The sequence below is a fragment of the Bombina bombina genome, chromosome 2 (genome assembly GCF_027579735.1).
Source record: "Bombina bombina isolate aBomBom1 chromosome 2, aBomBom1.pri, whole genome shotgun sequence".
Taxonomy (NCBI): domain Eukaryota; kingdom Metazoa; phylum Chordata; class Amphibia; order Anura; family Bombinatoridae; genus Bombina; species Bombina bombina.
Genome location: NC_069500.1, coordinates 1139913462 through 1139927314, shown reverse-complemented (window position 1 = coordinate 1139927314; position 13853 = coordinate 1139913462). Strand labels below are relative to the sequence as shown.

The 13853-nt window shown below is 37.0% G+C and overlaps 1 protein-coding gene across 1 annotated transcript in view; it reads left to right on the top strand.

Moving 5' to 3' along the window:
• The first annotated feature begins 6924 nt into the window (after positions 1-6924).
• SPOCK3 (SPARC (osteonectin), cwcv and kazal like domains proteoglycan 3) overlaps positions 6925-13853 on the top strand; it is a 672113-nt gene continuing 665184 nt past the window's right edge. Inside the window, exons 1-2 of the mRNA XM_053703805.1 lie at positions 6925-7078; positions 7219-7392. Of these exons, the coding sequence (XP_053559780.1) occupies positions 7219-7392 (174 nt within the window). The 5' untranslated portion in view covers positions 6925-7078. The remainder of the gene's footprint in view (positions 7079-7218; positions 7393-13853) is intronic.

The window sequence follows — 13853 nt, the reverse complement described above, 5'->3', positions numbered from 1 at the left end:
GAATTCTTAATAAAGGGGTGTTTCATTAAAACAAAAAGGTCTATAAGATTGTCATCTACCTTTTCAAGTTCTAATATATTAAATAATGAAAACTAAAGGAAGTAATTGGGTACCAATTCACAGAGATTGAAGGGGAAGAGGTGATATGTAAAACATAAAATATAAAAATGGGTGTAATAAAGTTCAGTGGAGGTGTCTTTTATGAAGATATTAGCAGTTTACAAAATTACTACATTAGAGAACAGGGGCGTGTGTGGTATAAGATTTTAGTTGAAATTGCAAAGGCTAATAAAAGAAAAAAAATCCCCAAATCTTGGACATGCAGTATAATAGTGCATAAATATATCTGCATGATGCATGATCAGTCAGATCAGAGACAGAGTCAACACACCGTCCTCAACTCACATCACGTGCAAGGTGCAACTTAAGCCCCGCTGGCCCCCGGGCATTTTAATTTCTGCCTGGCGCCAACCCACGCCACCCTGCCCAGCCAAGCTACTGCCCTGAGACCCCGGCCCCGCCATCCTCCTATCTCACTGTTCAGTAGTACCGCCATCCACCAGACCTGGTCTGGCCGTCAGCGATGGGTGGGTGTCACTCACATGGGCTCATTGAGTTGAGTCACGTGGCACCAGGCTTGCAGGATTTACCTCTTTCATAGGTAGCAGCAGCTTAGGCATAGGCAGACAGCGAAGCTGCACAAGCGAGCTCCACGGCCACACCACGCTCACACCACATGCCCACAATCGTATGTCAAGTTGTCATCATGATCGATCAACATAAATATTTTAACTCTCACTCTGTTGTTCAGGCAGACAAATAGATGGACCACCTCGGCAGTGGCAGAGGCACCTCCCGCTCTCTGTGCCCCCCTGCTGGGGGCGCACTAAGGCACAAGTGCCAGCCCTGCCTGCAGCCCTAGAAGTGCCATCTGTGAGGAAGTTGAAGCTTGGGCGTCACTGAACCTTCCAAAAGGACAATGATCCCAAGCATACCTCAAATTCCACCAAGGCTTGGTTGCAGAAGAAGTCCTGGAAGATTCTACAGTGGCAATCACTGTTACCTGACTTGAACCCAATAGAAAATCTATGGCGGGATTGGAAGAAGGCAGTTGCAGCACGCAAAACCAAGAATATTACTGAACTGGAGTTCATTGCTTATGAACGTTGCCAGAAGCTGGTGTCTGGCTATGCATCTGGCTATACACCACAGAATTAATTAAAAGTTTAATTTTCAGTTGAATTTGGGGAAACCACTTTAAGTATTCGTTGTGTGTTGAGCTATTTCAATTGCATTTGTTTCATTTGTTTATTGCAAACAGCTGAAAGTCTGTACATGCGTTGGCAATTTAACTTGAGTTAATACGTTAAAGTTATTCTATACAATGAGGCCCATTTATCAAGCTCTGAACGGAACTTGAGGGCCCGTGTTTCTGGCGAGTCTTCAGAAATTCAAGTTATGGAGCAGCGGTCTAAAGACCGCTGCTCCATAACCCTGTCCACCTGCTCTGAGCAGGCGGACAGAGATCGCCACAATTCAACCCGATCGAGTACGATCTGGTTGATTGACACCCCCCTGCGGGCGAGTCTGCAGGGGGCGGCGTTGCACCAGCAGCTCACAAGAGCTACTGGTGCAATGCTGAATATGGAGAGCTTATTGCTCTCCGCATTCAGCAATGTCTGTCGGACCTGATCCGCACTGTCGAACTGACAATCATTTGATAAATAGGCCTCAATGTATCCCTGTGTGTGTGTATATATATATATATATATATATATATATACACAGTATATATAAATATATGTATATGCATAAGATGTATATACAATTAGGTAATGAGGTAATTAAACCTGAAAATAAAGACCATTTCCTTTTAAGAGCCAACAGGTATTTTAAAAAGTAGGTTGGGCTACATCAGGTTTAAAAAGGCTGTTTGGAGTTGAGGTGATTGCAGCCCTAACGAAGCCCCAGCAAGAGACTGCCTGTGGGGTGAAACACATATGTTGTTGGCTAAGGCTTTTACTTTTTGCTTTTTTTGAGGACTCAAGTTCGGACATTATTTCCATGTACCTTCCTGGACATTCATAGATGAGAGGTGCAAAGCATTCTTTATAAGCTTGCTACATTTGGTAACTGATGCAAAGGCTGACACATAGCCGGTCGCTTGCTGTGGATACTTTGAGGCTTACCGAGGTGGATACTTTGGGGCCTTTTTATTAAGGTGCGAACGGACATAATACAATGTAGCATATCATGTCCGCCGCACATCGATAAATGCCAACTGCATACACTGTCGGCATTTATCATTGCACAAGCAGTTCAGCTGTGTCAATCAGCCCGATCGTATAAGATTGGGCAGATTTAAGACCGCAGCCTCAGAGGCAGCGGACAAGTTATGGAGACCGCTGCTTCATAACTACTGTTTCCGGCGAGCCTGAAGGTGCTTGATAATTCGGCCCTTTGCCTGAAGGTGATTGTTGATTTTTCCTGCAGTCTGACATCTCAATCACATAGTGAAACAAGAAAAGCTGCCTAAAATCCTTTCATTTTTTATCGCAGGAGTGAAACACAGTGGCGTAAGAGGAGAAAGAGGGCTTACTGAACGCTAATACGCTACTCGTTTGTATACAAGGTCTCGATAAAGGGAGTCCTAGGAGGGGAATGTAAGCTGCTCCATACACGATCACGTAAGCATTTCACACAAAGGCATTTTTAATGTGCCCCATATCAAGGATTATATTCTAGTCCGGTCAGACTTAGAGTGCGGCGAAAGCCGCGGTCATTTACCGGGTAGATTACTCTGGACATTCGTCTGATAGACAACAACATATTTGTTTCGTAGCAATATTGTATGGTACTAATTACATTGAGGAGGCGGTATAGCTTCTAACATTGACATCATATGCCCTCTGTATATCACCTAATGTCTGCCTTATTCCTTAAAGTGAAGGTCAATTTTGATGAATTAGTGCCCAGTTTTTAATAATCCTATTAAAAACAAGGGCACTTTAATTCATCAAAATTGACATTTCACTCTTTTTCTTCAAAAACTTACCTTTTCATTCTGGCAGCCGATCCAGCAATTCCCACGGCCGTCGGAAGCCTCTGCAGACGTCAGAAATTACGAATCCGGCTTCATCCAATCACAACTTCCCCCCCCAGGGGAAACTTGGCCTGATGCAATGCCGTGATTGGAGGGGGCCGGATTCGTCATTTTGGACCCGTGAAGACGGCTTGCAACGGGCGGAGGAAATGCTGGAGCGGCTGCCAGGATGAAAAGGTAAATTTTTGAAGAAAACAAGTGAAATGTCAATTTTGATGAATTAAAGTGCCCTTGTTTTTAATAGGATTATTAAAAACCAGGCACTAATTCATCAAAATTGACCTTCACTTTAAGTCTGTGGCCAGGATTTTCAGCTAGTATAGGCTGTGGTGGTTACATTGCATTTAGGCTTGTTTTGTATAGGTATACTGTGTTTCTTTTATTGGTGTTTCACACAGAATTTCTTTGAATCTGGAAGATTAATAATAAAGAATTTTTGTTTTAAAATTAAGAAGAGTGCTGAATTCCCTTTCTCTTTAAGAAGATATAGCTATCCTCTTTTGTCTTCCTATTCACATTTATTGTTTTATATATATATATATATATATATATATATATATATATATACACACACACACACAGGCATACCTCATGTTATTGCGCTTCAATTTATTGCGTTTCGCAGATATTGCTCTTTATACAAATTGAAGGTTTATGGCAACCCTGTGTCAAGCAATTCTATCGGCGCCATTTTTCCAACATATGCACATATAAACACATATGAAGATTTAGATGATGTTTAGCATTTTTTAGCAATTAAGTATTTTTTAATAAAGGTATTTAAAAGAAATTTTTTAGAGATAATGCTATTGCGGACTTAATAGACTACAATATAGTGTAAACATAACTTTTATATGCACTGTGAAACGAAAAAAAGATAGTGTAACTCACTTTATTGCTATATTCACTTTATTGCGGTGGTCTGGAACCTAACCCACAATATCTCAGAGGTATGTCTGTATATATATACAGTATATATATATATATATATATATATATATACACATGTTCAAGGGGATTTGCACTCTCCCTTCACAGATAAATCGACAGGGTGTCAGGAACATCAGTATTCACGCATAAGTTAAAGATCCGCACTATCTATCTAATATATTGATCTACATACTGCATGTATACCAAAAAAAAATCCCTGTTTTCCCTATAGACAACCGCAGCCAGCACTTTGACATGAGCTCTGCTCATCTACATGGATATATTGTATGAAACCCTTAGCCTACTTATTTGAATACATGCTCACACAGTTTTAAAGGTACAGACACAAAGCCTTAACGGACCAGTAAACACAGTAGATTTGCATAATCAATAACTGCATGATAAAAAGACAATGCAATAGAACTGTAAATGAGTAGTGGGTTTTTTTCTGACAATTTTAAAAATGATGTCTATTTCCACTCCCCTTGCAGCATGTGACAGTCATCAGCCAATCATAAATGCATACATGTACCATGTGACAGCCATCACCAATCACAAATGCATATACGTTTATTCTGTGAATTTTTGCACATTCTCAGTAGGAGCTGGTGATTCAAAAAGTTTCAATATAAAAAGACTGTGCACATTTTGTTAATGGAAGTAAATTGGAAAGTTGTTTAAAATTGCATGCTCTATCTGAATAATGAAAGTTTAATATTGACTTGAGTGTCCCTTTAAAGCAACCAAATACAGTCTTAAAGAAACAGATCACAAAATGCACAAAACTACAACCAGTCTTAGACAACTCACCTCACACTCACACTGTCTTAATGGTACAAACACACACAAAGTGCACGCAGCTTTAAGGGAACAACAACACACCATGCACACACACAGTCGTAAAAGGGTTGGCACTCAGCCTTAAGGGACACCCCAAAACATAGTCTTACAGAGGCAACCCATAATGTGCAAAAACACACACAGCCTTAAAGGAACAGTAAATGTAAAAAATAATGTTACATAAGTCTGCACTAATCACAGCAAGCACAATTGCGTATTTGAGCTGAATGCAGAGCGCTCCCATTCTGGGTAAAGCTGGGATTGTGCTACATTTAGTTATATGCCGCGATCGGGCATGCTGTGATTACACCGCACACCTGTGAGACCCTTTTGAGAAGAAAATAATAAACACACACAGTCTTAATGGGACAGATCACATCACCACCATATACACAGTCAACACATTTGAGTTGTCCCTTTAAAGCTGTGTGTGTTGACTGTGTATATCAGAGCTTTCCAAACTTTTCATGTTGGTGACACACTTTGTAGACCTACATTATTTTGCGACACAGTAATTCAGTTGTACTAGCAAAAAGGAGGTTAAACTAACTTGTTTTAAAAGATACGGACACATACATAAATTATATAATAACAAAATGCATTTACAAGTAACAGTATGTATGTGCAAGAATTAAAAAAAGTTTAATAACACCAATAGCTACTTACTATTTTAATGGGATGTATGAGGTTGATGGGATGAACACAGTTTCGGAATATTTGGTGTAATATTAGATAAAAACACTCACATTTCATCATCAAGCATTTTTAAACTTCCACTTCCTATCCATATATCAAGAGCAGGAGAAGCAAGGCACTACTGGGAGCTAGTTGCAAAAAAATCCCACTGACTTCAGCTCAGCATTTAAGCTGCCACTCCCAGAGCTCTGTGAGTCCGACTGACTACTGCCCGCGCTGCAAACACACGGCTGTCCCACTCACTGGCTACACTTGCAGTCAGGAGCCAATTAAGGAGACTACACATGCAGTCAGGAGCCAATGTGCCGCCAAATCTGCCAATGGTAATAGTTTCAGTTCCCATTGAGCTGTGCCAATTGGTTAAGATGATCTGTGACCCACTAGGTATCAATCACGTGTCAACCATGTGATATGCGTAGCAGGCAGGCGGAAAGTCAGAAACCAAAAAACTATTTAAAAAAAAATAATTTAAATTTAAAAAAATTTGTGCTGAAGCAGGGACACACCTACACACTGCTGCCGACACACTAGTGTGTCCCGACACACAGTTTGGAAAGCACTGGTGTATATAGTGGTTATGTGATCTGTCCCATTAAGACTGTGTTTGTGATGTGAGTTGCAGGTTGTGTGTGTTTGTTTCTTTAAAACTGAACATTCCTTTAAGGCTTTTTGCATTTGGGTGTGCTTATAAGACTTTGTGTCTGTCCCTTAAAGATTGTGCATGGTTTAAGCTGTTCCTTTAAGACTGTGTGACTTGGGTGTTTGTGTGCTTTTACCATTAATACTGCATGTATGTGGTGTATGATTTTACTTTAAAGGCTGTGTGCATTATGAGTATGTGTGTGTGCACTTTGGCATGCTGTCCTTTTAAAACTGTAAGTCCCTTTACTTGTGTGTTGTGTGTGCCTGTCCCTTTATGACTTTGACAGTGTGCGAGTTTGTGAGTGTGAGTACATATTGTTATCTGTCCCTTTAAGACTGTGCTTATGGTGTGAGTTGTGTGTGCCTGTCTCTTTAAGACTGTGTGAATATGTGCTAAACTGTACCTTTAAGGCTGTGCTGTGTGTACATTTTCTTCTGTAGCTTGTGTCTGTACTGTACTGTGTTACTGTCTGGCAGGCACCCCTCTGTGTAAAGTTACACATGTATTAAAACACACTGTATAACAAATATGTAGGCTGAAGGGTTCATACACTGTTTTCAATGCAGGTGAGCAGCATAAATGCTGGCTGTGTGAGTTTTGTATTGACTGGGAGCCATCTATAGGAATCCACCTTAAGTGAACAAAAGGGAGCTAGATGCAGAGGAGGGGTTTGATACTGAGCACACGTTCATGAGAGGGATACAGGATCTGTTGGGGATACACAGCCCGGTATGACAGCAGTGTACCAAGCACAGTAAGAGAGCAGCCTGCTCCAGATAAGCACAAACGACTGTTCAGAATAGTTGGCAGCATCAGGCTGCATTTCCAGTGGAAGAGCGCAGGGCTGCACAAGGTTTTACAGCAAGGTGATCACAGTATATTTGCCTTATCACTTGCCCTTCTCTGTACTAGATCATTGTAGCATGAGATTTTACAGTGATTGCTGCATACAGACATAAAAGCCAGTCTCCTGACCATGGTTTTCTCACATTTCTCTCTCCGGCAGATGATAAAGGTAGCTTGGCTGTGTGTGTTTGCAGCAGCCTGCAATGATGTCCTGGCAGCAACCGCAGCAGCAACGGGCAGGTCGGACAGAGGCAATTTTCTGGATGATAAACAATGGCTAACCACTATATCCCAATATGACAAGGAAGCCGGACACTGGAATCGATTTCGGGATGTAAGTCTTCATATTTTCTAATTTCACTTGCACCATTTTGGCTTCCTAAATACAAGTGCTGAATTGTGCGTATGTTGTGTCTCCAGTCTGTGGCTTTTTGGCTGCTCCTTTTTGTAGGCTGATGCTAGGTAAGCAGTGGGTGTTGTGTTTTCTCATTACCTTGTCACAAATGCTTTTACCTACCAAACTTTTAAATTATGATCAATGACCCTAACTGTTACTTTCCCATTATATCACAAAGTGATAAAGATCAATATTCTATTAATGGACCATTAACACAAGTAAATAAACTTACAGTCCATATAAGGTTATATAGAGAATGAAAGAACATTGATTTTCTTAATATTCTTTGATGATTACATTGTTGTAATATATTGCTGTATTTTTTTAAATGTCTAGGAAATCTAGTTTAGAAATATTGATTTAATCATTTAGATGCGTTTTATTTCATGCATAATGCTAATTGATAGTGAAGTCATTGTAGCTCGGATACCAATTTGCTAAGATTAATTATGACCATGGTCTTATAAAAGGTAATCATTATTCAAGGCTAAGCATTTAAGCTCAATGGGAGACTGAGACACTGCACATTTTAGGCCTACACTGCATGATTAAGTGTAAAGGTGTATGCTATACATTGTAAAATTTACTTACCATCCTCATAAGCTGCTGCATTTTATTGCAGATCCTAATGCACCACATAGAATTAGCAATGAAGGCAAGAACTTAAAGGCTGATGCGTCATGACATGGTTATTGCTTATATTTATGAACTGGACAATGCAGCACATATGTAGTACCTAGATGTAGAGAAGCAAATTCCCTGATGTCTCTCTCCTACTCCATTATTAACTCCATGTGGGGTATAAATATAAGCAGAAAAATGTTACTAAAAGTAAAGGCTAATGCTCAAAAAATAGCCACTGTGTCCTTCAATAGTAAACACAACAGCTGTTGCTATAATAAACATAAAATGCAGTGAATACACTTAAGAGCAGGATGCTATACTAACTAGGAAGGTAAAGGTGACAATATATCACTTAAAACCATTTGACCAAATTGTTCACTTTTCTGAATCTTGTTCATAAACACCAAATGTCATTATATATTCCTACTACCTACATTAATTGAAAGTCACTGACTTTTCATGTATAAACATTGTTTCTTTGTGTAATCTGTTCTTCAGAACTATTCATTTAAAAAAAAAAACAGTTTTTAATCAAGAAAATAAAATGAAGGATATATTTATGTGTGGTTTTAAATGAGTGAACTTTCTTTCCTCAACTTTTTCAGTCATTTGATGCATTTATATTTTTATTTATATAGAGTGCTTTTCACAGTTTATTGCAGAATGAATGTAGCTTAGAAGTGTAATGTTCCCTAAAATTATGTACAGTATACCATTGAAAGAAAAGTGCAAAACTACCTCTGCATTACTATAGATCATGTCTCAGTGGCTTAGTTTGTATTATGCTAGTCAGGAGTGTATTATCTTAATGAGCTAAGGATTTTAGTCAGTTTTCATAATTTGAATAATAATGTGGGCCATTTCATGTTTATACTAAGAATTAGGAGACATTTCACAACAGTTGCAACTTGTGGTATATTCATAGAAGTGCTAGCAAGTAACACTTTGAATTTCTTTCCAGTTCAATGTGGAAGTTTTATATATAACTATAATTTTAATTTATTTTATAAATATATTTTATACTGCACATCAGTGACATTCAGAGATTAGTGTGACAGCATACATTTGGTGTGTGTAATATATATATATATATATATATATATATATATATATATAATGTGTGTGCGTGTATGTATATATGTGTGTATATATATATGTGTATATATATATATATATATAAGTGTGTGTGTGTGTATATATATATATATATATATATATATATATATATATATATATATACATATATATGTGTATATATATATATATATATGCATATATGTGTGTATGTATATATGTGTGTGTATATATATATATATATATATATATATATATATATATATATATATATATATATATGTATATTTGTGTATGACTGTATGTATATACAGAAAAATGTTTTTAGGTATCTATGAACATGCAAATATTTTCAATCAAAAAGTGATTCATAAGAAATTATTAATAGCAAGTTTGATAACACTTTGGCTGAAGGAAACTAACAGAGCTGCATGTTTATTGAAGACTTAGAGGTTTTGAAAGTTTGTCATAGTAATTTACATAGCTAACCATGGAAGTATTTCTTCTTAGTTGCTTATGGTTATTATAATACTAAATGAAACTTGGTACATGTTCTAACATTATTTCAGGGCACAGAGTAGCTCAAGTCCTTAAAGGGATACTAAAGCCAATTTTTTTTTCTTTCAAGATTCAGATAGAGCATGCAATTTTAAGCAACTTTCTAATTTACTCCTATTATCAATTTTTTTTGTTCTCTTGCATCTTTATTTAAAAAGCAGGAATTAAAATGGGCTGGCTCCTAAACTTTAAGGTTCAGAACCCTGGATAGCACTTGCTTATTGGTGGCTCCATTTAGCAAACCAATAAGCAAGCATAACCCAGGTTCTGAACCAAAAATGGTCCGGCTCTTAAGCTTTACATTTCTGGTTTTTAAATAAAGATAGCAAGAGAACAAAGAAAAATTTATAATAGAAATAAATTACAAAGTTGCTTAAAATCACATGCTCTATCTGAATAATTAAAGATAAAAAAATGGGTTTATTGTCCCTTTAAGTGAAGCATAATACCTACATAATAAAAATGTAAGCAAAATCTATGAAAATGTATTTTAAAATACAAACTTTAATTATAATTAGGTATAGCAGTCTAAGTAAATGAAGACTGATTGATACATTATCTTTTTTTTTTACATTTCTTTTAAAGAAACTCCTAGACTTATGTAAACATGAAAATACAAATGTAACTGAATCTTGTTTTCTAGTAGTATTTGACTATAGACAAGCTGTTAAGTATAAAGGTTCTGAAAACTGCATTGGATTGCTATGAGTTCCTGAACTGTTTTTTATTACAGAGCACAGTGTCAAAATTTACTCATTGAGGGCCATAAACAGGACAGAATTTCAGGAACCATTATCTGCTGTAGAATGACTTTGATTACATCACCTGTCCTCAGTTGGATTAGTTATAAAATGTTTGTCTGTTATTTGAACCTTGGGACTAGATTTTTGTACACTGGGTTACCTTGCACCAAAGTAGAGCATCAGTCTAAGAACTCTGCAAAGAACTTGCACTGGCACTTTATTTTTAGTTTGCTGAAAAAACATAAACCTGCACAAATTAACCCGTTCTTGACAGGGTCATAATGTCTACATCGGAACAACGATCCGATATAGACAAATTGAAATCCCGCGATCGTGTGCGCGATTGTGAGATTTCAATTATGGGATCAGGTCAGGGGGACGTCCCTATGATGCTAGGCACGCCCTCCAGACCGTGATCACATCCAGGAAGCACCGTGGGCTTTAAGACAGCCAAACGGCTATGACGTTGTATTTCATCCTAACGGCGCTAAAGCCCAGCGCCGTTTGGACGAAATACAATGCCATAACGGCGGTAAAAGGTTAAACAAACAAACAAACCTAAAAAGAAACTATTTAGCTAAAATATTAGATAATAAACATAGTAACATACATATTACTGTAATATAATATTTTAGAACCAGAGAGTCAATTGATCCAGCCAATAAATATTACAGATAATGTTTTCTTGGAAGTGTCGTTTAAAATAAATAAATAAATAAATATGCATCTCACCTAATTAATAGTCATCTTATTTTAGAACAATTTTGTTTCAGGATAGAAAGCTCATTCTAATTGTTTAATGTAGAATACATTTAGATTTGGAGTTGAAAGCATGAGTTAGATAACAGATATTCTACATCACACACAAATACATGATGCATTCATTTTTATTGAAAGCCTGCATTATATAAACTTATTAATTCAGTTGTTATGTAAATGTGCTCTTTATATACTATACAACAAATATAGTTTTATTAGGCCTACCTACTAAGTTTTTTCAATTAAAGGGGCATAATACTCATATGCTAAATCACTTGAAACTGATGCAGCATAACTGTAAAAAGCTGACAGGAAAATATCATCTGGGCATCTCTATGTAAAAAAGGAAGATATTTTACCTCACAATTTCCTCAGCTCAACAGACTAAGGGGCTAGATTTATTAAAGCTGAGGCAGACAGTATGACTCAGCTCACCTGTGGCGGGGCGAAATTACCCGCAGGTATTCACCATTGCACACAAGCACAATTTTGTGCTCGCGTGAAATCCCGCCCCATGCCCGCGCACAGCCAATCAAGCGCGGGCAGGAGCTGTCAATCTCCTCGGTCTGACTAGACCGAGGAGATTGAATTTCGCCACCTTAGAGGTGGCGAAGAGGTTAGGGAAGCGGCGGTCTGGTGACCGCTGCTTGATAAATTACGGCGAGCAAGTTCTTGTGAGAAATTGCAGCTGTAGGGCTTTAATAAATCTAGCCCTAAGTGCTGTGCAAAAAGTTATACTTCAGCTGCTGTCCAGCTGCAGGTAAAAAAAAGGAAGAAATGAAAAGCAGCCAATCAGCATCAGCAGTGCTGAGGTCATGAACTCTTTTACTGTAATCTCATGAGATTTTATAGTAAACTGAATAGGGAAATAACATGAGTGTGCATGAGGCTCCCTCCATTGCAGGTCCTGGGACAGACATACTGATTTGCTGCTTAAAGTCCTTTGCAATGGGGTTTGAATACTTAGGACATTTTGAGGTAAAATATCTTCCTTTTTTACATAGAGATGTTCAGGTGATATTTTCTAGTCAGATTTTTACAGCAATGCTGCATTACTTTCAAGGGTTTCAACATTTGGGTATCATGGCCCTTTAAAGGAGCATTCCACTGAAAAAGTTAACTGATCTATTCCATAACGGCATTTTATCCTTTAGCAAATTATATATGTGCTTAAAACAAAGTAGCATATACTCAAAGTCATGCTCCCAGTATACTCCCATGAGGTTGCAGATAAGGATGTTCAATGATTGGAGGATATACACCACTCATGATTTGTTTACATATTCTTAGCACCTAGTATCGAAATGTCACTTTACTAAAAGGGGCATGAAACACTTTGAGATGGCAATTTAAAATGATAAATCGTATATATAAAAACAACTGCAATGTATTTTCATTATTTATTTTGTCTCCTTTTCCTGTAATTCCATTCTGAAATTGTGAGCTTTTGAGGTCCTGTTAACAATTGAAGTGCAGATCAGTTATATTCTACACAGCAATTGACTGCACACTCTAGTGACCCATTTATAACTTCCCTTAATTGGCCACAGCAGAGAAGGTAATCTAAGTTACAACATGGCAGCCCCCATTGTTTTATAGACATTAAAATTTTACACTTATTTTGTCAATATTTAAACAGCTAATAAAACTTATTCTCAGACTATTCTTTTCTATGAAATGCATTATTATATCTAGAATTTATTTAGTGTTTAATGTCCCTTTATAGTGATGGTAAACTTTAACTAATCAAATGCCATATATGTAATCTTTTAATGACAATGCCAATGAACATCCAATCAACATGTGTGTCATTTGACAATCTTGAAGTCCAGCCCTTTGAAAGCCCTTAGGAAGCCTATGTAGAGAGTGTGCGGGGTTGCTCTCTATGTCACAGCCCAGCCAAAAGAGGAAATATAGGGGGCGGAGGAACAGACAATATAAATTTTATTATAAAATATATATACACTTTAAAAAAATAATTATGTGGTTTTACTAATATATTTTTCATTGCAACATTGTTATAGTCTGAAATGTACAATCACTTTAATACCTAAGCAGGAATGAAACACATAGGGACAGGAGATAAATTGTTTACAAAAAATGACTCCTTAAAAATGTAAGAAACTGACATGCCTCTTAAACTGACAAACACAAGTTATTAGTTAATGTGTGTGTATTTGTGAGTTCTTCTAAAACAAATCTAATATATTGATTTGCATAGTATTAAGATTCTGTTATAAATACATAAAATTAATGTAAACAATGACTATAATCAACGTTTTTATAGGTTGCATTGTAAATGGACATTCAAAACTTTATAATGCTTTAAAAGGTTGATTATAGGGTCTAGCCACATCCCAATCGCTTTGATCATTTGCTTAAGTATAGCGTATGACTATTTTATTGGCCTTCAGTCACTGATGTGCAGCCATAACTTGCCTATAATCCTCTTGTCATACATGTATGTGCCTTAAAAATAAGTAGGACTTAACACCTTTATATTAAAGGGACAGTAAAACTTTACATTTTATAAACCATTCTGCCTAAATTAATCTATTTTAGTATTATACATGCCTCTTTTATCCATGAGGTTTTTTTTTTTAATAATCATTTTGCTTCTCAATGTGTTTATAAATGCCA